This window comes from Dendrobates tinctorius, unplaced genomic scaffold (assembly GCF_039654945.1).
Source record: "Dendrobates tinctorius isolate UK_male_01 unplaced genomic scaffold, ASM3965494v1 ptg000178l, whole genome shotgun sequence".
Lineage (NCBI taxonomy): Eukaryota > Metazoa > Chordata > Amphibia > Anura > Dendrobatidae > Dendrobates > Dendrobates tinctorius.
The window spans coordinates 4,014,572-4,039,388 of NW_027361845.1; the positions used below are offsets into that span (position 1 = coordinate 4,014,572).

Sequence of the window (24,817 nt, forward strand, 5' to 3'; positions counted from 1 at the left end):
CAGTATCACACAGGAGAGGATTAGTTACGCGGCTCAGCAGTCAGTATCACACAGGACAGGATTAGATACACGGCTCAGCAGTGTATAACAGAAGACATGCTTCGATACGTTATGATAATTCTTAGTGGCATGAGATGATGGGGGTTGTAGTACGTTACGCCGGTATCACACGATCTCTCTCGCTCCTTCCTGCCCCGTCACGCTCTCTATATAGAGGAAGTAGATATCAGATGATGGTCATCTTGTGTCTTTTGTAACTGTCTGCTTTGGTTGCACTATATACACCGTCCGTCCTCCACGCTCCACTCTTCCTCTGCGTCTGGTGAGCTTTCACGCTTTTTATGAAATGCAGGTTCGGGATCCAAATATCTGACAACTGTGAAGGGGTTAGGTTGTGAGGTTATTTTAGGTTGTCAGTAATATTTATCATCTATCCCAGGGATTATAGATACAAATTGTCAAACTTGAGGCAGAACTTATGGGGTCATAGAAAAGGAGTCCAGGGGTAAGGAACAGGAAAAGAAGGGGAGAGGGGTTTTTGCCATCAGCCTCTTTTCTATTGGTAATAGGGTTGGAAATATTCACTCTCTTAAGCCGGGATCACACTTGCGAGAAACTCGCACGAGTCTCGCACCTCTATATCCGGCACTCGGGACCGGAGTGTGCGGCTGCATAGAAATACATGTAGCCGCACACTCTTGTCCCAAGTGTCGGCGGCAGTGCCGGATATTGAGGTGCGAGACTCGTGCAAGGTTCTCGAAAGTGTGATCCTAGCCTTACAAGAGATATGGCCGCCACTTGGGCTTATGCTCAGTGCACTTGTTTGTGTGTGGAAAATGCTGAGTCTTACCAACACTGTAGCTGGCCAGCTGACTGACAGGAGACTGCACAGTGTGTACTAGCCCAAATAATTTAGGGACTAATTTTCTGCCAGTCGGGGTCACTTGCAGAGAAAATATTGCCTCTGCAACCGTCTCTGGCATTGGAGGTCATGTAAGCTGTAAGGAGAGGAAACAGAGAGAGGCATAGTCAGTGGGAAAGAGTGGCAAATGTCTGACAACTGAAGTAAGGAGAGAGGCAACCCAAGAGGAACCATACACTGAGTGGGGTCAAGGTTTGGTGCAAGATTATGCAAGTGGGCTCAAGAGTGTGAGGACATCACCAAAGAGGGGTGCATTAATTGATAGTGGGGTGTCACTTCCATAACACAGAGGTGGAGAACCTCTGAAACCGGAGCCAAATCAGAAGAGCAGTTGCGGAGAGGTCCATGTCATCCACCCAAAGACAGGCCCTTACCTGTAGCGTTACCTCTGTCAGAAGCTGAGACTGGACAGAAGAAGAATTGGCGAGTCCAGTGGAATGGGAGGATTAGTGGAGGCCAGGAGGTAAGTCCATAGGGACCACACAGGACACAGTACAGAGGTGACACAAACGCAGGCGCATCCTTTATGTGTTCGGAAAGTGTCAGTGAGTCCTGCAAACCAAGGATTGGAAATAGATATATGCAGTGTTTCAAGGTAAAGCGCCTCCTGTTGGAAGAAAATCAAATAAACAACTTTCATGAACTCGTCCCATCACATGGCTTCTTGTTGAGGCCCCTAGTGTAGTGCTCTGGCGCTCCACTTACATACTTGACACTAAAGATCGGCTTATTTATGGTAGGGAGCACTTTATGAAGGAGCCTGTACACAAAGGCTCGCTCACACACGCGTAGAAAGTGCAATCAAAATCGCATTGCTCTCGTACCAATGTTATTCATTGAGGCAGTGTAGATCTCATATTTTTTTCTCACCGTATTCAGCGTGAGCAAAAAAAAAAATTGTACAGCAAATGGACCATCCGTCTGCATCCGATAGTTACGCACAAATCTGAAAGGAACCATAAAATTTTGTCAGCCAAATACAGCAAATTCACAGTCAGAACCCTCAAGATAGATAATAGATATCCTGCAGATATATAATTTGACAACCTCAGCTACATAGATCAGATATTTAATGCCTTTTATGTGGAGTTTTTTCAACAGTTGTTTGTAGCCTTGTTTAACTTAATAAATACTTAATAAATGGAAACAAAAATGATATTTTTGATAACCAGCAAAGGTAAAGCAGACAGCTGTGGGCTTACATTATCAGGCTGGGAAAGTCCCTTGGAAGCCACTCCAAAAGTGGCACATCACATTAGTTGCACTAATTCTGGTGCTTCGCCATCGCCCTTCCCAATTGCTGTGGTTCGTGGGCCTTGGGGTTGACGTCAGCTGTGATTTGTCAAAAAATCACATCTGCTATCAAGCCTTGGTGTTAGTAATGGAGAGGAGTCTATCAGACACTCCCATTACTAACCCAGTAATCAAAAGTAAAAAATACACACACACACAAAAATTAAAAAACATCACTCTCCGACTCTTTCCCTGGGTCACCAATTTATTTGGATAAAAGAAACAAACAAAACAAAAACACTGACACACGACTGACGTAGTCCACAAACAAAAACCTGAAAAACATAAAAAGAGCACTAACAAGACAACACTTTCCCTCGTTCACCAACTTATTAATAATAAGGGCCCCCCCCCAGGTCCGACATAGTCCAGCGCTTCCTCCAACGTTCCCCGAATTCATCGTACCAAGCCTATGGAGCTTCATATACTTTAGCAACAGCCACTCCTGGCTCACGCGATCCCCATGGCTCCGACGTCACGCTCATCAGAGAGGAGAACGTTGTGTGAAGCACTGGATTAAGTCAGCCCTGCAGCAGACCTCCTGGGTCACCGATATAGAAGGCAAAACCCAACATCCTTCCAGAAATGATACCATAAAGACCGGTTGCATCATATAGTAACATTACTAAAAAGTCAAGAAATAAAAAGGAAAATTTGGATATTCATCACAGACATGGTCCCATCTTAGCCTGGAAGATGTAGGAGAACTGCAGGAGAAGTGCAACCTCTCCAGAAGCCACCGATCTCCTAAACCAATGACTCAATGTCATAAAACATAAAAAGTGCAAGAAGAGGCAGTGTGAATACACACTATATATGACCTCAGTCCATGCAGTCATGTGCCATCCTTACATACACTACCGTTCAAAAGTTTGGGGTCACCCATACAATTTTGTGTTTTCCATGAAAACTCATACTTTTATTAATCAAATGAGTTGCCAAATGAATTTAAAATCTTGTCCAGTCATTGACAAGGTTCAAAAAATAGATTTTTATTTGAAATAATAATTTTCTCCTTCAAACTTTGCTTTCGTCAAAGAATGCGCCCTTTTCAGCAATTACAGCATTGCAGACCTTTTGCATTCTAGCAGTTAACTTGCTGAGGTAATCTGGAGAAATTTCACCCCATGCTTCCAGAAGCCCCTCCCAAAGTTGGTTAGCTTGATGGGAACTTTTTGCACCATACGGTCCAGCTGCTCCCACAACAGCTCAATGGGGTTGAGATCTGGTGACTGCGCTGGCCACGCCATTACAGATAGAATACCAGCTGCCTGCTTCTTCCCTAATAGTCCTTGCATAATTTGGAGGTGTGCTTTGGGTCGTTGTCCTGCTGTAGGATGAAATTGGCTCCAATCAAGTGCTGTCCACAGGGTATGGTATGGCGTTGCAAAATGGAGTGATAGTCTTCCTTATTCAAAATCCCTTTTACCTTGTACAAATCTCCCACTTTACCAACACCAAAGCAACTAGAGACCATCACATTACCTCCACCATGCTTGACAGATGGCGTCAGGCACTCTTCCAGCATCTTTTCAGTTCTGCGTCTCACAAATGTTCTTCTGTGTGATCCAAACACCTCAAACTTGGTTTCGTCTGTCCATAACACTTTTTTCCAATCTTCCTCTGTCCAATATCTGTGTTCTTTTGCCAATATTAATCTTTTCTTTTTATTAGCCAGTCTCAGATATGGCTTTTTCTTTGCCACTCTGCCCTGAAGGCCAGCATCCCTGAGTCGCCTCTTCACTGTAGACATTGACACCGGCATTTTGCGTGTACTATTTACTGAAGCTGCCAGTTGAGGACCTGTGAGGCGTCGATTTCTCAAACTACAGACTCTAATGTACTTGTCTTGTTGCTCAGTTGTGCAGCGGGGCCTCCCTGTTGTGAGTTCATTCACCCCTTCATCTTTGATGTCTGATGAACTCCCTCTGCTGGTGAAGAGAGGTAGTGAAATTGATTGGGATGGGAAGAACCTGTCATCTGAACAGGCGGAGTGTGATTGGACATCTGGAATTTCTGAGTGGATATAAGGCAGTCGACGCCCTGCAGGGCTGCTGGTGATCCTTTCTGCTCTGAGCTCTTGCATCCAGCTTAGTTCCTGTCTACTAAAAGCTAAGTTTTTGCCCTGCTATTATTCCATGAGATTTTGTCTGGTTTCCTTAGTGTTTGTATTCAGCCAGTCCTGGTTGGGACTGGCTGAATTCCATTTTTGTCTCTGATCAGTTGATCTCTTTGCTCTGTTTTCAGAATAAATCTGAGTGCTGATATAGTGATTTTGAAGTCTAGCGACTTCAGGGCCTTTTTTTCTATCAGACGGTTGGGACATTTTTGGTAGGGTTTTTTGCGGATTGCAGCCAGCATCTTTTCTGTCCTGTCCTATCTAGTTAGTTGGGCCCCATCGTTTGCTCAGCCTGTCTTTCTGTCTGTGTTTGTGTTTTCATATGTTTTTCACCGATAATACATGTTGGGGGCTGTCTATTGCTTTGGGGTCTCCTCTGGGGCAGTTTAGATTTCCCCTTTCCTTCTTTAGGCTTATGTAGTTCTCCGGCTGTGACAAGGGGTCTAGGGCACCGTAGGAACCCCTCACGGCTACTGTTAGTTGTGGTGTATAGGATCAGGGGTCTGCAATCCGATAGCTACCAACCTCTCCGGTTTTCTGGACTTAGCTTGTATTTTTGTTTTCTCCTCCTCCGGTGACTCATTCATAACAGAATCACCAGCCATACCGCAGATTCTAGGGTGCTCAATAGCAGGAGAGAATTGTAAAAAAAAAAAACAGAAAAAAAAAAAAAGAAAAGTGTCAGAATTTTTTTTTGGGTGTATATTTTTTCCTCTATTTCTCTGAGGCCGTAGGGGGAATTTTTTCTCAATGGATTAAGCAATTGTCTGATCGTGTGGAGTGGCTTACTACTGAAGTGCGGGGAATTTCCGCCTATCTTGATCATTCACATGCTGCTGAACCAAAGATCCCTACTCCTGATGTGTTTTTTGGGGATCGGTCTAAATTTCTGAATTTTAAGAATAATTGTAAATTATTTTTTGCCTTGAAGCCTAACTCATCGGGGAGCTCCGCGCAGCAGGTTAAAATTGTCATCTCTTTGCTGCGCGGCGATCCCCATTGGGCGTTTTCTTTGAAACCTGATGATCCTATTCTGACTAATGTGAATGCATTTTTTCAGGCCTTGGGGTTGTTGTATGATGAACCTAATGCTATTGATCAGGCTGAAAAGGCCCTGTTGGCATTGAGCCAGGGTCAGGATTCTGCAGAGTTGTACTGTCAAAAATTCCGAAAGTGGGCGGTCCTTACTACCTGGAATGATGGTGCCTTGGCAGCTCTCTTTCGGAAGGGTTTGTCAGAAACTGTAAAAGATACTATGGTGGGATTTCCTGTTCCCTCTGGTCTTGACGATTCTATGTCATTAGCCATTCAGGTTGATCGGCGTTTGCGTGAACGCAAAACTGCATGAGAGGTGTTGCCACCTGTTGAACAAATGTCTGAACCTATGCAATGTGATAGAGTTTTGTCTAGGGCGCAACGTCAGGAGTTCAGAAGGCGTAATAAGCTGTTTTTTTCTGTGGAGATGCCTCTCATATTATTTCTGTCTGCCCTAAATGAGAGAAACGTTTTGCACACACATTTGCTGTGGGTGGTGTTCAACCTAAGTTTCTTCTGGCAATTACTCTGATCTGCTCCCTGTCCACATTTTCCGCTAAGGCTTTTGTGGATTCGGGAGCAGCTCTGAACCTGATGGACTTGGATTTTGCTAAACGTTGTGGGTTTCTTATGACACCTCTGCGGACGCCTGTGCCTTTGAGGGGTATTGATGCTACTCCTTTGGCGAAGAATAAACCTCAGTTTTGGACCCAGGTGGTAATGCGGGTCGCCCCAGACCATCAAGAAAATTGCAGATTTTTGGTGTTGCATAATTTGCTGGATACCATCGTTCTGGGGTTTCCCTGGTTGCAAATCCATAATCCAGTTTTGGATTGGAAATCTGTGTCTGTGGTGAGTTGAGGTTGTCGGTGTGCCCTTAGTGACGCTACTATTTTCTCCACCTCTCCCCAGTCGCATGATGTTCCTGATTATTTGGCTGATTTTTATGATGTATTTAGTGAGAATGAGTCTGCGTCTCTGCCTCCTCATAGGAGTTATGACTGTGCAATTGAGCTGAGCCCTGGGTGTAAATTTCCCAAGGGTCGACTTTTCAATTTATCTGTACCCGAGCACGAGGCTATGCGATCCTATATTAAGGAGTCGTTGGAGAAGGGTCATATTAGACCATCCTCTTCACCCTTAGGTGCTGGGTTTTTTTTTGTGGACAAGAAAGATGGTTCATTAAGGCCTTGTATTGACTATCGTTCCCTCAACAAAATTACTGTTAAATATCAGTATCCGTTACCCCTGATTTCTGATCTAGAATCATAGAATCATAGAATCATAGAATCGTAGAGTTGGAAGGGACCTCCTGGGCCATCTGGTCCAACCCCCTGCTCAAAGCAGGATTCGCTAAATCATCCCAGTCAGATGTCTGTCCAGCCTCTGTTTGAAGACTTCCATTGAAGGAGAACTCACCACTTCTCGTGGCAGCCTGTTCCACTCATTGATCACTCTAACTGTCAAAAAGTTTTTTCTAATATCTAATCTGTGTCTCTTCCCATTCAGTTTCATCCCATTGCTTCTAGTCTTTCCTTGTGCAAATGAGAATAAAGTTGATCCTTCTACAATGTGACAGCCCTTTAGATATTTGTAGACAGCTATTAAGTCTCCTCTCAGTCTTCTCTTTTGCAAACTAAACATTCCCAAATCCTGCAACCTTTCCTCATAAGACAGGGTTTGCAGACCGGTCACCATTCTGGTCGCTCTTTTCTGAACTTGCTCCAGTTTGTTGATGTCTTTTTTAAAATGTGGTGCCCAAAACTGGACACAATATTCCAGATGAGGTCTGACCAAAGAGGAGTAGAGGGAAATAATGACTTCACGTGATCTAGACTGTATGCTTCTGTTAATACATCCTAGAATTGCATTTGCCTTTTTTGCTGCTGCATCACACTGTTGACTCATATTCAGTCTGTGATCTATTAGTATACCCAAGTCTTTTTCACATGTGCTGTCACTTAGTCCTATTCCTCCCATTCTATATATGCTTTCTTCATTTTTATTGCCCAGATGTAGTACTTTGCATTTCTCCCTGTTAAAAACCATTCTGTTAGTTGCTGCCCACTTCTCCAGTTTATTTAAATCTTTTTGAATCCTCTCTCTCTCTTCTCTAGTATTAGCTATCCCTCCTAGCTTTGTGTCATCAGCAAATTTAATCAGTTTACCCTCAATTCCTTCATCTAAATCGTTGATAAAGATGTTGAACAATACAGGGCCCAGGACAGAGCCCTGTGGTACCCCACTTGAGACATTCTTCCAACTGGATGTACAGCCATTTACGACCACTCTTTGGGTCCGATCACTAAGCCAGTTATGAATCCACCTAACAGTTGCCTTGTCCATTCCATACTTAGTCATTTTTTCAATAAGGATTGTATGAGAGACTTTGTCAAATGCTTTGCTGAAGTCAAGATATACTATATCTACAGCATTTCCTTGATCCACCCAATCAGTGATACCGTCATAGAAGGAAATTAAGTTAGTCTGACATGACTTATTAGTTAGAAACCCATGCTGACTCTGTTTAATCACTTCATTCTTATCCAGGTATTGACATACATGTAGTTTAATAATTTGTTCAAAGATCTTTCCTGGTATAGAAGTCAGACTCACCGGCCTATAGTTGCCTGGGTCCACCTTCTTCCCCTTTTTGAAGATAGGAACAACATTTGCTCTTCTCCAGTCTTCTGGCACTTCTCCTGTTCTCCAAGAATTTTCAAAGATTATGGAGAGGGGTTCAAAAATTTCTTCTGCTATCTCCTTCAGTACTCTGGGGTGTAATTCATCTGGACCTGGAGACTTGAATTCATTTAGGTTAGCTAAGTGTTTCCTCACTATCTTTCTGTTTATAGATATCCTGGATTCTTCTATTCCCTTAATAGGACAGTGAATAACAGTTGATGTTGCATTTCCTTTCTGAGAGAAAACAGATGCAAAATAGGAATTTAAAAGTTCAGCCTTCTCAACATCCTGTCTTACCATTTCATCATTTTCATCCTGTAAAAATCCTATAGCATCTTTGACTTTTCTTTTACTTTTGACATATCCCCAAAATCCTTTATTATTGCTTTTGACATCTCTTGCAAGCCTCAGTTCATTTTCAGCTTTAGATAATCTGATTTGTGCCCTGCAGGTTCTGCAGACAGCATTATATTCTTCTTTAGATATGCCTCCCTCTTTCCATTTTATAAACATTTTTTTCTTCCTTTTTAGCATGTGCTTAAGTTCTGTGTTCATCCATCCTGGTTTCCTTAAATGCTTCCTATTCTTCCCTCTTTTCGGAATTGTTAACAAATGTGCTTTGAGAATTTCATTTTTCAAGATTTCCCATCCTTCCTGGACATTTTTGTCTTTAAGGATATCCAGCCATTGGATCCCTCCAATTCTCTTTCTGAATCCCTTAAAATCTGCCTTTCTGAAATCTAACCTTGACGTCTGAGTCTTCACAGGTCTTCCACCTCTAGTAATCCAAAATTCTAAAATAGCATGGTCGCTACCTCCTAGGGTCCCAGCCACTTTTACCTCCTCAACCATTTCCTCCCTGTTTATAAGGATTAGATCCAAGGTAGCAGTTCCCCTTGTTTTCTCCCTTACCTTTTGGAAGATAAAGTTGTCAGCAAGAGAGGATAAGAATTTCCTTGACCTGTTAGTTTTGCCTGAGAGAGATTCCCAACAAATGTCTGGATAGTTGAAATCTCCCATGACAACTATGTCATATTTTTTGGAGAACTTGGCCATCTGATGCATAAAGAGTTCATCTATATATTCGGCTTGCACAGGCGGCCTGTAGTAAATGCCTACAATGGTGTCCTTTCCATTGTTCTGTCCTTGTATTCTTACCCAAACAGTTTCCACAGAACTCCCAGTCTCTGAAGCTTCAATCTCTGTGCAGATATACGCATTTCGAACATACAATGCGACACCCCCTCCTCGTTTATCAAGTCTGTTTCTTGCAAATAAGTTGTATCCTTCTAGTCTTGTATTCCAATCATGTGTATTGTCCCACCAAGTTTCAGTGATTCCAATTACATCATATTTCTGTTCCTGTGTTAGTAGTTCCAATTCTCCTTGTTTGTTGCCCATGCTTTGTGCATTAGTATAGAAACATTTTAGTTTGTGATTGGTTTCTCTTTCTCCAATATTTTTATTAATTAGATTCTTTCGTCTTTGTTCTTCCTTTCCACTTCTAATAGCAGAGTTCTCAATAGCATTTGTCAGGTGTATGGCTTTTTCTGGTCTTTTGCTTCCCTTCCCATGTTGTTCTAGTTTAAAGCTCTCCTTACAAGTGTAGCAAGGCGACTTCCAAATACATGCTTTCCAGTCTTCGTAAGGTGCACCCCATCTCTAGCAAGTAGTCCATCGTATAAGTAGTTCACTCCGTGATCCAGAAATCCAAATCCTTGCTGACGGCACCATCGACGTAGCCAGTTGTTCACCTGCAGAATCTTATTCCACCTCCTTGTTCCATGGCCATCCACTGGGAGGATGGAAGAGAAGACCACCTGCGCTCCCAGTTCTTTCACTTTCTTGCCTAAGTCTTCAAAGTCTCTGCAGATGATTTCCAGGTCGTTTCTTGCGGTGTCATTTGTCCCCACATGTAGTAGCAGGAATGGGTAGTCATCTGTAGGTCTGAAGAGTCCTGATATCCTGTCAGACACATCTTTAATTTTTGCACCTGGAAGACAGCACATTTCTCTTGTAGTTATATCCGGTCTGCAGATAGCGGCCTCTGTTCCTCTCAGCAGGGAATCCCCCATGACCACCACAATCCGTTTCTTCTTCACAACATTTTTCTTTCTCCATCCAGGAGGACTCTGAAGGCGTACAAGGTTGCTGTTTGTTGGCAAAGTCTTATCCTGATGTATTTCTTCATCGTTTTCCTGCGTGAGAGCCTGGTACTGGTTTCTGAGCAGTATGGGTGCTGACTGCTTCCTGATCCTCCTGCTTCTCTTGGTCACATGTCTCCATTCCTCTGTTTCTTCAGGTGTACTTCGAATTTCTTCTCTTTCTGTAACATGAAGAGATAATTCTGCTCTGTCCAAGAACTCTTCACCTTCCTTAATGATCTTCAACGTAGCTAACCTCTCTTCGAGATTTTGCAACTTTTCCTCCAACAGGGACACAAGCTTGCATTTGTGGCATGTGAAGTTTGGCTTTTCCACTGGTAAATCTGTGAACATGTAGCAAGAAATGCAGCTCACCAAATGGCTCCTGGCCTCTTCCATCTTGAGATTTCTTTTAAAACGATGAAAGATGAGCCCAAATTCGCGCGCCAATAGGCGCGCGGTTTTTCCGATTTCCTCTTTTCAGCTGCAACCGCCAAAACCCAGTGATCGTTGAGCTCGCGGAGACTCTTCACTTATCCCAGAAGGCACTGGGAATATGCAAATGATCTCCTCAAGACTCTTCCCCTGGTTTTCCGATTTCCTCTTTTCAGCTGCAACCGCCAAAACCCAGTGATCGTTGAGCTCGCGGAGACTCTTCACTTATCCCAGAAGGCACTGGGAATATGCAAATGATCTCCTCAAGACTCTTCCCCTGGTTTTCCGATTTCCTCTTTTCAGCTGCAACCGCCAAAACCCAGTGATCGTTGAGCTCGCGGAGACTCTTCACTTATCCCAGAAGGCACTGGGAATATGCAAATGATCTCCTCAAGACTCTTCCCCTGGTTTTCCGATTTCCTCTTTTCAGCTGCAACCGCCAAAACCCAGTGATCGTTGAGCTCGCGGAGACTCTTCACTTATCCCAGAAGGCACTGGGAATATGCAAATGATCTCCTCAAGACTCTTCCCCTGGTTTTCCGATTTCCTCTTTTCAGCTGCAACCGCCAAAACCCAGTGATCGTTGAGCTCGCGGAGACTCTTCACTTATCCCAGAAGGCACTGGGAATATGCAAATGATCTCCTCAAGACTCTTCCCCTGGTTTTCCGATTTCCTCTTTTCAGCTGCAACCGCCAAAACCCAGTGATCGTTGAGCTCGCGGAGACTCTTCACTTATCCCAGAAGGCACTGGGAATATGCAAATGATCTCCTCAAGACTCTTCCCCTGGTTTTCCGATTTCCTCTTTTCAGCTGCAACCGCCAAAACCCAGTGATCGTTGAGCTCGCGGAGACTCTTCACTTATCCCAGAAGGCACTGGGAATATGCAAATGATCTCCTCAAGACTCTTCCCCTGGTTTTCCGATTTCCTCTTTTCAGCTGCAACCGCCAAAACCCAGTGATCGTTGAGCTCGCGGAGACTCTTCACTTATCCCAGAAGGCACTGGGAATATGCAAATGATCTCCTCAAGACTCTTCCCCTGGTTTTCCGATTTCCTCTTTTCAGCTGCAACCGCCAAAACCCAGTGATCGTTGAGCTCGCGGAGACTCTTCACTTATCCCAGAAGGCACTGGGAATATGCAAATGATCTCCTCAAGACTCTTCCCCTGGTTTTCCGATTTCCTCTTTTCAGCTGCAACCGCCAAAACCCAGTGATCGTTGAGCTCGCGGAGACTCTTCACTTATCCCAGAAGGCACTGGGAATATGCAAATGATCTCCTCAAGACTCTTCCCCTGGTTTTCCGATTTCCTCTTTTCAGCTGCAACCGCCAAAACCCAGTGATCGTTGAGCTCGCGGAGACTCTTCACTTATCCCAGAAGGCACTGGGAATATGCAAATGATCTCCTCAAGACTCTTCCCCTGGTTTTCCGATTTCCTCTTTTCAGCTGCAACCGCCAAAACCCAGTGATCGTTGAGCTCGCGGAGACTCTTCACTTATCCCAGAAGGCACTGGGAATATGCAAATGATCTCCTCAAGACTCTTCCCCTGGTTTTCCGATTTCCTCTTTTCAGCTGCAACCGCCAAAACCCAGTGATCGTTGAGCTCGCGGAGACTCTTCACTTATCCCAGAAGGCACTGGGAATATGCAAATGATCTCCTCAAGACTCTTCCCCTGGTTTTCCGATTTCCTCTTTTCTGCTGCAACCGCCAAAACCCAGTGATCGTTGAGCTCGCGGAGACTCTTCACTTATCCCAGAAGGCACTGGGAATATGCAAATGATCTCCTCAAGACTCTTCCCCTGGTTTTCCGATTTCCTCTTTTCAGCTGCAACCGCCAAAACCCAGTGATCGTTGAGCTCGCGGAGACTCTTCACTTATCCCAGAAGGCACTGGGAATATGCAAATGATCTCCTCAAGACTCTTCCCCTGGTTTTCCGATTTCCTCTTTTCAGCTGCAACCGCCAAAACCCAGTGATCGTTGAGCTCGCGGAGACTCTTCACTTATCCCAGAAGGCACTGGGAATATGCAAATGATCTCCTCAAGACTCTTCCCCTGGTTTTCCGATTTCCTCTTTTCAGCTGCAACCGCCAAAACCCAGTGATCGTTGAGCTCGCGGAGACTCTTCACTTATCCCAGAAGGCACTGGGAATATGCAAATGATCTCCTCAAGACTCTTCCCCTAGACTCTATTCTCCAGAGTTAAAGGTGCTTGCTGGTTTACCAAGCTTGACCTCAGGGGGGCGTATAATCTTATTCGCATTAAGCAGGAGGATTAATGGAAGACGGCGTTTAATACTCCGGAGGGACATTTTGAGTACCTGGTGATGCCTTTTGGGCTCACTAATACCCCTTCTGTCTTCCAGTGCTTCATGAATGATATTTTCCGAGACTTTGTGGATAAATTTTTGATCATCTATCTGGATGATATTTTGATCTTTTCCAAGGATTGGGACTCTCATGTGGAACATGTTAGGACTGTGTTCCGGATTTTGAGGGAGAATTCCCTGTATGTCAAGGGATCGAAATGCCTTTTTGGTGTACAGAGGATTTCATTTTTGGGATTTATTTTGTCTCCGTCAACTATTGAAATGGACCCGGCCAAGGTACAGGCCATTTATGATTGGGTTCAGCCCACTTCTTTGAAGGCCCTCCAGAAGTTTTTGGGTTTTGCTAATTTTTATCGTAAATTTATAGCTAATTTTTCTGGTATTGCCAAACCATTGACTGATTTGACTTAGAAGGGGGCTGATGTGCTGAATTGGTCTCCGGAGGCTGTTTCTTCTTTTCAGGAGCTGAAGCGAAGGTTCACTTCTGCTCCGGTTTTGCTGAAACCTGATGTCTCACTCCCTTTTCAGGTAGAGGTGGACGCTTCTGAGATTGGTGCAGGAGCTGTTTTGTCCCAAAAAGATCCTGTAACATCTAAAATGAATCCCTGTGCTTTCTTTTCCCGAAAGTTCTCCCCATCCGAACGTAACTATGATGTGGGGAATCGGGAACTGTTAGCCATGAAATGGGCATTTGAGGAGTGGAGACATTGGTTGGAGGGAGCTAAACATCAAGTCGTGGTCCTTACTGACCACAAAAATTTGATTTACCTGGAGTCGGCCAAACGCTTGAATCCTAGACAGGCTAGGTGGGCCTTGTTTTTCACACGTTTTGATTTTGTGGTCTCTTTTCTTCCGGCACTAAGAATGTCAAGGCAGACGCCCTCTCTAGGAGTTTCTTCGCTGATTCTCCTATTGTGACCAAGCCTGCTACCATCTTAGGTGAGGGGGTAGTTCTTTCTGCCATCTCGCCCGATTTGAGACGTGTTCTGGAAGAGTTTCAGGAGGAAAAACCTGAGCGTTGTCCCATTGGAAAATTGTATGTTCCTGACCAGTGGAGGAAGAGAGTGATGTTTGAGGTTCATTGCTCCGCATTGGCTGGTCAGCCAGGTATTTTTGGTACTAGAGATTTGGTGAGTAGGTCTTTTTGGTGGCCCGCCTTGTCTCGTGATGTCAGGAATTTTGTGCAGTCCTGTGGGACTTGCTCCCGGTCTAAACCTTGTTCTCGCTCTAGTTGGTTGTTGATGCCTTTGCCGGTGCCCGGGAGGCCATGGACCCATATTTCAATGGATTTTATCTCTGATATGCCTGTCTCTCAGAGAATGACTGTTATTTGGGTGATTTGTGATAGATTCTCTAAGATGGTCCATCTTGTACCACTCCCTAAGTTGCCATCTTCCTCAGAGTTGGTGCCTTTGTTTTTGCAACAGGTGGTTCGCTTGCACAGGATTCCTGAGAACATTGTATCTGACAGAGGAGTTCAGTTTGTTTCTAGATTTTGGAGGACTTTCTGTTCCAAGCTGGGAATTCAGTTGTCCTTCTCCTCTGCGTTTCACCCTTAGACCAATGGGCAGACGGAGAGAACAAACCAGACTTTGGAGTCGTATTTGAGATGTTTTATTTCTGCTGATCAGGATGATTGGGTTTCATTTTTGCCCTTGGCCGAATTTGCTTTAAATAATAGAGCTAGTTCTGCCACTTTGATGTCACCTTTTTTTTGTAACTTTGGGTTTCATCCTTGATTCTCTTCATGGCAGGTGGAGTCTTCTGCCTGCCCAGGTGTTGACACTGTGGTGGAGAGAATGCACCAGATTTGGGACCAAGTGGTGGATAAGTTGTCTCTCTCCCAGGAAAAGGCCAGCGGTTTTCCAACCGGCATAGGACCATTGGTCCCCGGATTAAGGTGGGTGATATGGTTTGGTTGTCATCAAAGAATATCTCTATGAAGAAGGCTTCTCCAAAGTTTAAACCTAGATTTATTGGACCTTACAAGATTTTGGAGATTCTTAATCCGGTCTCTTTTCGATTGGCTCTTCCTGTTACATTCAAGATCCATAACGTGTTTCATAAGTCTCTGTTAAAGAGGTTTGTTGAGCCAGTAGTTCCTGTGGTGGCACCTCCTGACCCTGTATTGGTTGAAGGTAATGTGGAATATGAGGTTGAGAAGATACTGGATTCTCGTCTGGCTAGACGGAGACTCCAGTATTTGGTTAAATGGAAGGGTTATGGCCAGGAGGATAATTCTTGGGTCCATGCATCCGATATTCATGCCGAAAGATTGGTTCGTGCTTTTCATTGGGCCCATCCTGATCGCCCTGGTGGCGTGGATGAGGGTTCGGTGACCCCTCCTCAAGGGGGAGTTTCTGTTGTGAGTTCATTCTCCCCTTCACCTTTGATGTCTGATGAACTCCCTCTGCTGGTGAAGAGAGGTAGTGAAATTGATTGGGATGGGAAGAACCTGTCATCTGAACAGGCGGAGTGTGATTGGACATCTGGAATTTCTGAGTGGATATAAGGCAGCCGACGCCCTGCAGGGCTGCTGGTGATCCTTTCTGCTCTGAGCTCTTGCATCCAGCTTAGTTCCTGTCTACTAAAAGCTAAGTTTTTGCCCTGCTATTATTCCATGAGATTTTGTCTGGTTTCCTTAGTGTTTGTATTCAGCCAGTCCTGGTTGGGACTGGCTGAATTCCATTTTTGTCTCTGATCAGTTGATCTCTTTGCTCTGTTTTCAGAATATACCTGAGTGCTGATATAGTGATTTTGAAGTCTAGTGACTTCAGGGCCTTTTTTCCTATCAGACGGTTGGGACATTTTTGGTAGGGTTTTTTGCGGATTGCAGCCAGCATCTTTTCTGTCCTGTCCTATCTAGTTAGTTGGGCCCCATCATTTGCTCAGCCTGTCGTTCTGTCTGTGTTTGTGTTTTCATCTGTTTTTCACCAACAATACATGTTGGGGGCTGTCTATTGCTTTGGGGTCTGCTCTGGGGCAGTTTAGATTTCCCCTTTTCTTCTTTAGGCTTATGTAGTTCTCCGGCTGTGACGAGGGGTCTAGGGCACCGTAGGAACCCCCCACGGCTACTGTTAGTTGTGGTGTATAGGATCAGGGGTCTGCAATCCGATAGCTACCAACCAACCTCTCCGGTTTTCTGGACTTAGCTTGCATTTTTGTTTTCTCCGGTGACTCATTCATAACACCTCCCACTTCTCATTCTACTCTGGTAAGAGCCTGTTTGTGCTCTCCTCTGAAGGGAGTAGTACACACCGTTTTAGGAAATCTTCAGTTTCTTGGCAATTTCTCGCATGGAATAGCCTTCAGTTCTTAAGAACAAGGATAGACTGTCGAGTTTCACATGAAAGTTCTATTTTTCTGGCCATTTTGAGAGTTTAATGGAACCAACAAATGTAATGCTCCAGATTCTCAACAAGCTGAAAGGAAGCTCAGGTTTATAGCGTCTCTAATCAGCCAAACTGTTTTCAGCTGTGCTAACATACTTGCACAAGGGTTGTCAAGGGTATTCTAACCGTCCATTAGCCTTCTTACACAGTTGGAAAACACAAAGTACCATAAGAACCCTGGAGTGATGGTTGTTGGAAATGGGCCTCTATACACCTATGAACATACTGCGTTACAAACCAGACGTTTGCAGCTAGAATAGTCATTTACCACATTAACAATGTATAGTGTATTTCTAAATCATTTATTATTAGCTTCATTGGAAAAAACTGTGCTTTTCTTTCAAAAATAAGGAAATACTGTATCTAAATGACCCTAAACTTTTGAATGGTAGTGCAGGTCCTCTGTTTACTCCAGCAGGTCATCTACAGCCGGTAACATGGACGGTGAGGACAACCCCCGCAGACCGCTGCTGACTGTCCTTCAGGATTCATTCTTGCCGAAGTCCATTTCAAGTAAGTGCCAATAACCATTTGTCATAGTAAAACTATTGAGCCGTTGAGAACGCAAAGGAGCCCTCCTGGTATTAGGGTCAAAAACAGAGTGACCTTCCAGGAGGGCACTAAAGAGGAAGCCATGTGAAGCTGTGCGTACCAACTGTTGGCCAACATACAAGAATCCACATACCAGAGCCCCAAGATGGTTTTCTAGCTTTATTGATCCTCATTGTCGTAGCCCCTAGGGACCATCACAACGGAGGCTCATGAGTGACCCCTATTTCTTCTTCCTACAGTTGCCCTGAAATGCATCCTGGTCGGGCTGAATATTGCTAGTATCACTATCGGTGAGTCTCCATTGGGTATAATCTCACCCTTCTACCCAAATAATTTACTTTATTTTCAATTATTCAGCAGTTCTGTCTTTACTCAGTGTAGAAAATAATTTTGTCACCATTTGAAAACCGTAAGCAAGCTGCTGTTGACAGATTTGTGATGTGTGTAATGTTTAGTGTTCAATTATGAATGGGCAGTGGGACTAATTGGTTCATTAACAACTTAAAGGGGGTTTCTGCTTTAGGCAGCCAAAAAATGTGAACCCCAATGATCAGATGTGATCTGTGAGGGACTCTACATATAAGCGATTAATTCTCCTGCAGTACCACCACTGGTGGAAAAGAGGCATTACATGGGGGGTCACAGAAATTAATGGTCTGGTTTTGTAATGAGCAGATGTGTCAGGACCTCAAGGGACCCAAAATCTCCTTCTGACTCATGACTAGATCAGTACAAATAATGCCTGATGGTTGGGGGCTCGGATACAGCCCTTGCACTGACAATCGCCTCCCCTGCCTAAGGGCAGACCGCCGACTACCCTGCCTGTTTCCACAAGCATTGATCACTTCAGACTTCTGAATCCTGGGAAAATTGTGTCTCTCCTGCCCTCTACGAAAAAAAAAAATATAATTAGTCTTACTGGTAATTCAGATTCTAGGAACCTTCCACGACAGCATAGAAGGTTTTCTCCACATCCTGGGGGGCAGAAAGCACAAAGAGGTTAAAAGCCCCTCCCACCTCCTAATCGCCAGTGACTTACAACTAACACCATAGCACCAGTTACCTTTACAGTCCAAAGAATTATCCAAGGAACATAGGGAAGGAAATAGTGCTGTCGTGGCAGGTTCCTAAAAACCGAATTACCGGTAAGACTAATTCTATTTTCTCTAGTCACCTTCCACGACAGCATAGGAGGAATACCAACCAATTTTCCAGTAGGGAAGGACAACGACCTGAAGAACTTTTTGGCCGAAGGCTAAGTCCCTATTGGACAACAAGTCCAATCTATAGTGTCTGGTAAATGTATGAAGTGAAGACTACCTAGCGGCCCTGCAAATCTGCTCGGTGGATGCGCCAGCTCTTTCAGCCCAGGAGGCCGAAGTAGATCTTGTAGAATGAGTTTTAACTCCAGAAGGGGGTGTCATTTTCTGGGCTAGATATGTTTCAGATATAGCCCTCTTGATCCAATTTGCAATGGTACTCTTTGCCACCTTCTTTCCCTTATTTCGACCCGATGGATGAACAAAGAGATTCTGGTCAATTCTCCAAGATTTGGTTTGCTGTAGGTAATACAAAATCGTACGCCGAACATCGAGAGTATAGAATTCCTCTTCCTTTGCATTCCTTGGATTCTGGCAAAAGGAGGGGAGGACGATATCCTGTGAATGGTGAAATTTGGACACTACTTTGGGCAGAAAGGAAGGATGGATTAGGATAGAGAACTATACAATCATCTCTTATTATTAGATAAGGTTCTCTTATAGACAGTGCCTACAGTTCCCCTATTCATCTTGCCGTAGTTATAGCTAGGGTACAAGACGACAGAGGTTCAAATTAGGGTTGTGTGAGGCTCTTGAGAACTATATTTAGATCCCATGAGAGGATAACAGGCTGTTTCCTGGGATGCAATCTAAGTGCTGACACTATGAACCTTTTAATCTAACGATGGTTGGCTAAGTCCTGATCAAATACAGAGCTCTGGGCAGAGACCTGAACATTTAAGGTGCTAGGTTTGAGGCCCAATTCTAACCCTCTCTGTAAGAAGTCCAATATTTGTGAAATGTTGGGGTGGAATGGATCTGGTGTTTTAGGCATGCAGCAGGAGAAAAAAAAATGTCCACACTTTGTGGTAAATAGCATTAGTGACAGGCTTTCTGGACATCTGTAAAGTGGCAATTACTTTGTCCTAAAGCCCCTGTACACGTAACACCTGGGTCTCAGTAGACAAGCAGCTAACTTCAGTTTCTGAGGGTCCGGATGATGCAGAGGCCCGTGCGAGAGAAGATTGGTGTCCGGTGGTAACCGAACTGGACCGTCCACCTGAAGATCAATGACCAGGTTGAACCAGCTCCTTTTTGGCCACATTGGAGCAACTAGGATGGTTGGAACCCGATCTACCCGGATCTTCCGAAAACTCCTTGCCAACATCGGAATTGGAGGAAACGCATAGGCTAACTGGAAGTTCCACTGTTGAGCGAAGGCGTCTACTCCCCTGGACCTGTCCCTGGGGTTCAGGGAGAAATAGTTTGCGACCTGTGAATTTTGGCCTGAGGCGAATAAATCGATCTCTGGCAACCCCCATCTTGCTACCATCATCCAGATTCTTTGGTTCAGGCTCCACTCTCCTGGTTGTATGTCCTGATGACTCAGGAAGTCTGCTTGAAGGTTGGAGGACCCCTTTAGGAGGACAGCTGTCAGGGATAAATGATGCTTTTCGGCCCAACAAAATATTCGGCTTGAAATGCCTTTTAAGCTGTCGAACTTCCCCTGATGTCTGAGGTGAGCTAGAGTGGTGAAGTTGTCCTAATAAACCCTGACATGACAACTGATGACTAGGTTGCCTGCTGCAAGAAGAGTCTCCTCCACTGCCTTCAACTCTCTGAAGTTGGATGATCTAGCACTTGTCTCCGGACTCCAGTGTCCCTAGAAAGGTGTGTGGGATGCCACACCACCTCAGCCTCTCTTGCTGGCATCGGATGTTACTGTAACCAGAGGTGTCTGGGACCAGGCTACACCCTTGCATAGATTTTTGGGGCTCAACCACCAAGGCAGAGAAGCCTTTACTCTACCCAGGGTCTGAACTCTCCAGTCCAGTGAGTTGAGATTTCTGTTCCAGCTCTTGAGGATGTGAGCGTGTAGGACCCTGGAGTGGGCCTCGGCCCAAGGCACTGACTGAAAGAGGTCATGGAGCCTAGGACAGACACTTCTGTCCGAAGGGTAGGGGACCTGTGTTCCCCGAATTTGGAGATTTAGGTCACTGCCTCTGACATTATCCTGGAGAACACCCTTGGTGCTGGTGAAATGCCAAATGGGAGCACATTGTATTGATAGTGCTTCACCTGCTGATTTTGTAGGAGCAGGACCTAACAATGCCAATCCTCTCTTAGACAGTCCACAACTCTATGGGAACCTAATGTGAATTCTCTCCAATACTAAAGTCTAATGTCTTCGTGGAGGGGTAGTGATCCTGCTGTAATTAAAAATGCCTGAGGCTAAGTTGCGGAGTGCTCAGTCAGAAGGCCAATGCATACAAATCAAAAAACTGACCGTCAGATCCAAACATGAATTAGGTGTGAACAGGTGCCTACCTAGAGTCGCCAACTCATATACAGGTACACATGAATTGGCCAATTTATGTGCTAAGCATTCTCAATATTTCATATTTCTAGTGCAGTAATGCAATTCAATTTTCATGTCTGCATGCTATAGCGTTGCAGAGTGCTGCCTTGTTTGATTGTATATGAGTTGGCGACTCTAGGTAGGCACCTGTTCACACCTAATTCATGTTTGGATGTGATGGTCAGTTTTTTTATTTCTGTAAGGAGGCCCTCCTTGATAACATTGAGGACCCACTGGCAGTTGGAAATCGTCAGCCAATGATGGAAGAAATTCAAAAGCCTCCCTCCTACAGTGTCGGAAGGTGCTCTTGCCTTTCCCCTTAGCATAGTTCCACCTCCCGGTTTTCCCTTTACCTTTGGTTTGATGGGTCTGAAGCAGAGAGGTACGAAAAAAACGCTTATTGGTGATCCTCTACTCAGGAAGTCTTCTTTTTGTCTGTGGCCTTCTCCAGTAAGTCATCAAGAGCTGGTCCGAAGACATATTCACCTTTAAAGGGGATGGAGCACAGTTTGATCTTGGAAGTGATATCCCCACTCCACATTTTATGCCACAGAGCCTTGCAGAATTGGACTGGACCAGAGACCTAGCAGCGATGCAAACAGATTCAGCAGAGGCATCAGCCAAGAATCCAGTCACCCTTTTGAGTAACAAAAGGGAATCCAATAACTCCCCTCTTGAGGTCCCCTGAGAGATGTGATTCTCCAATTGATCCAGCCACCAAAAGAGGGATCTGGCAACACAGGTGGAAGCTATGTTGGTCTTAAGTGAGGATGTGGAGGTCTTCCAGGATTTTTTCAGCAGGCTCTTCACCTTCCTATCCATTGGGTCCTTAAGCTGGGATAAGTCCTCAAAGGGGAGTGCGGTTTTCTTGGCTACTCTTTCCACCTGCACATCCACCTTAGGAACATCCCAGATAACTGATTCGCCCTCCAGAGGAAACCTATGCTTAAGTTCCGAGGGGGTGCTCAGCCGTTTCTCGGGACTCCCACTCCTGAGAGCTCATGTTCATGATGTTCTCATGGACCGGGAACCCAATCTGCCTTCCCGCTTTCAATCCTCCAAACATTTCATCTTGGATTGTTGGGGGAACCTGTTCCTCCTCAAAGCCCATAGTGTTATGGACTGCACCAATTAACTCTTCCATATACTCTGTGGAGAAGAGATATTTTTTAGCCTCCGATGTTTTATGGGATGATGCTTCCCATTTTTCTGAAGATGTGCCATAAGAACCTTCAGAATCAGAATCAGAGCCTTCAATTTGGATCTTTCTTTTCTTAGGGGGAGGTGTAAGGGTAGCTAAGGAGGACTGGACCTCCTGCTTGTCCAGGGTATGTATATAATCCAGGAGCGATGGATTTTCAGCCCTAATCACCTTATTCGTACACTCCTGACACAGCTTCTTCTCCCATCGAGAGGGAAGCTTCTTATTTCAGATGGCACATTTAAGGACCTTCTTAGCTGGGTTTTTGTGGGTAGGCTTGTCTCCCTAGGAAGAGAAGGGGAGAGAAGTATAACTAAAAGGGGCCCACAACCACTGAACCAGGACCCTGGCTAGGAGCCCCCCACGCACAGACTTACTGGGGCAGCGCCGGGCTCTGCAGATGCAGGGCAGGAAGCAGACACACCATCCATACTTGCAGGGATTAGCCTTACCTGGAGGTGTCTTCTGGCAGGTTTATATAGGCATAAACCCTGCCTCTAGCGCCATACAATTTTCTCTCCTCCCCCTCTGGTTCCTGAGCAGGCGTCAGCGGGTTTCAGTGTGCTCTGCATGCCGTTTGGAATCCAGGAGGCTGCAGAAAGCCGAAACTGGAAGTGAATGCGTTTCACGGTGGAACGCAAGGCCCGGAAGTGACTCGCGCGTAGTATGACATCACTTCTGTGTCACTGAACAGCGGGTGCTGAGGGAGAGAAAGCCGGAGAGCTCTGGGAAGCCTTCGGCTATGGGGATCACTGGCCCGATTTACTCCCAGTGGGAGCGCAGGTGGGCCAGGAAGGTCCCGAATCCACTGACCACAGGGAGATGGGAGCAGCACGGAGGAGAGCGGAGCCCACGAACATCTATGCCTGGGGCTTAAAACAGGTACGCTGAGGCGCCGGCCACACAGCATATGGAGTAAAATAAAAAACCTCTCCATGCCCCATGGGGGACAGGAAAGACACTGGCGAGTAGGAGGTGGGAGGGGCTTTTAACCTCTTTGTGCTTCCTCTCCCCCATTAGGGCGTGGAGACAACTTCCTATGCTGCCGTGGAAGGTGACTAGAGAAAAAAAGGATCAAGTTTTCATGTTCAAAGAACAGAAGAGTAGAAATAATGTAATTTACTATGGAACTGAAATATTTTGGATTCCTCCCTAACATTACTCTTATATCTTTTCTCATTCCCAGGCGTGATCTACTTTAATGACTGTCCTGGGCAGTACCTCATTCCATACTATCTCATCATTTCAGGGGCAGCGAGTCTCCTGCACCTCTCCCTCACCTGCCTGCCACGTGCAGATGAGGATCAGGTCACTTTTGCCAGTTTTTGTGCTCAGGGTGTGATGCTGATATTCCTCTTCATCTTCTTCATAGTAGGTAAATATAACTGAGGCTGGAGACATTGAAGCCCCAAGTTACAGAAGAAAGGGAGGCTTTAGATGGAGAAATGAAGGGGTGAAACATTTCCCACTATACCACCATGACATTTGAAATACAAAAAATTGCTTGACTTTTGATGCAGCAGACAGGCATTGAGTGATTTTATTTTAGCATGAAGAGCAGATCCACAGGGGCATACTGCCAAATTCCTGGGAGGATATCAAGGAGGGATAAAGCAGGAAGTGCTTTGAATTTCATAGCTGTCATGGTTTGCGGAGTTGTTGGGATTAGGTAGATCTAGGGTTAACCATGGATGGCCTCACTCTGGGATTCTGGGAGGCTTCTTATAGCCTCATTGTGGGGCCATTCCTTCTTGCTTATTCTCTGACCCTTGGCCGAGTGTGTTTGACCCTGTTGTGCCTGTGCTGCTGTTTGTCTGGTTCTGATTTGGTGTCCCCGTTAAGAGGTCTGCCTGTCCCTTCTCTACTGTGCTGCCCGCTCTGTGTATGACCCCCCCGTTTTGTCTGACTTGAGCCTGTCCTCTGGTTCCGCCGCCGCATATCCCCAGGACAGCCGGCTCCCAGGAGTGCTTTGTGCTTTGTGGTAACCTCGCCCCTTTCTCTGGCGCATGGTCACGTGACTGCAGGTCCTGCTGGTACCACACTGCATCCCGGCACACCGTGATCCCCAAGTCCTGTCTACCTGTGCACCCCCGAGATGCCAGACTTCGGGTTGTGACAATAGCAGGTTAGTTACATCAGGTAGTGTAGGCAGTTCTTGGGTGGATAGCAGGAGGAGTTACAGCAGGTAGTGCAGGAAGTTCCTGGATGGATATCAGGAGGAGTTACAGCAGGTAGTTCAAGGAGTTCCAGGGAGAATAGCAGGAGTTACAGCAGGTAGTGCAGGCAGTTCATGGGTGGATAGCAGTAGGAGTTACAGCAAGTAGCGCAGGCAGTTACTGGATGAATATCAGGAGGAGTTACAGCAGGTAGTTCAAGCAGTTCCAGGGAGGACAGCAGGAGTTACAGCAGGTAGCACAGGCAGTTCCTGGGTGGATAGCAGGAGAAGTTAAAGCAGGTAGTGCAGGAATTTTCTGGGAGGATAGCAGGAGTAACAGCAGATAGTGCAGGCAGTTTTTGTACAGTCACAGTAGGAGACCTCTTGTCACTACCATCGGGGTCACACTGTCGCCTTTCTCTCCCCTGCAGGTAATGTCTGGATATACTCTCTAGCAGGAGAATCCTGGGATAATCCCTCGAGCCCGAAGTACTGTCACCGGGTGCTGTACCTGTACGCCTTCTGGACCATCACTCTGAGCTACATCGGCCTCTTCCTCCTGCTCTGCTCCTACCTCTGCTTACTGCTGTGTCTCTATATCCTGAAATGGTCCATCTTTGGGATGCGCCGCTAACAGACCTTAATGACTCACTGAAATCCGAGGGCCTCAAAATCTCAAACATTTCCTCTAATAAACCTTCCTTAGCATTGCAGTTTTCTTAAAAGTCTTCTAGTGTGTCCAGTTATCTCACAGCGAATGGGTGGTGGATCATGCAATATCTGTTTTGGTTTTTTTTAAATTTAAAAAATTGAGTGGCTCCCGCGTAATTTTCATAACCAGCAGAGGGAAAGCCGATGGCTGATGTTAATATTCTGGGAAGGAGTCAATAGCCATAAAGGTTTCCAGGCTATTAATCAGCTCACAGCTGTTTGCTT

The 24,817-nt window shown here is 45.4% G+C and overlaps 1 protein-coding gene across 5 annotated transcripts; it reads left to right on the top strand.

Moving 5' to 3' along the window:
- The first annotated feature begins 155 nt into the window (after positions 1-155).
- LOC141054316 (transmembrane protein 272-like) lies at positions 156-24,589 on the top strand. 5 transcript variants are annotated; one of them, XM_073551618.1, is made up of 5 exons: positions 156-322; positions 16,771-16,868; positions 17,147-17,197; positions 22,913-23,101; positions 24,313-24,589. In XM_073551618.1, exons 2-5 carry the CDS (start codon positions 16,793-16,795, stop codon positions 24,513-24,515), a joined length of 519 nt encoding a protein of 172 aa, XP_073407719.1. In that variant the 5' UTR covers positions 156-322; positions 16,771-16,792; the 3' UTR covers positions 24,516-24,589. The 5 variants fall into 5 exon arrangements, with proteins under 5 accessions (XP_073407719.1, XP_073407718.1, XP_073407720.1 ...); XM_073551617.1 differs by having other exon boundaries at positions 157-322; positions 16,774-16,868; XM_073551619.1 differs by lacking the exon at positions 156-322 and adding an exon at positions 622-1,385 and having other exon boundaries at positions 22,976-23,101.
- The last annotated feature ends 228 nt before the right edge of the window (positions 24,590-24,817 follow it).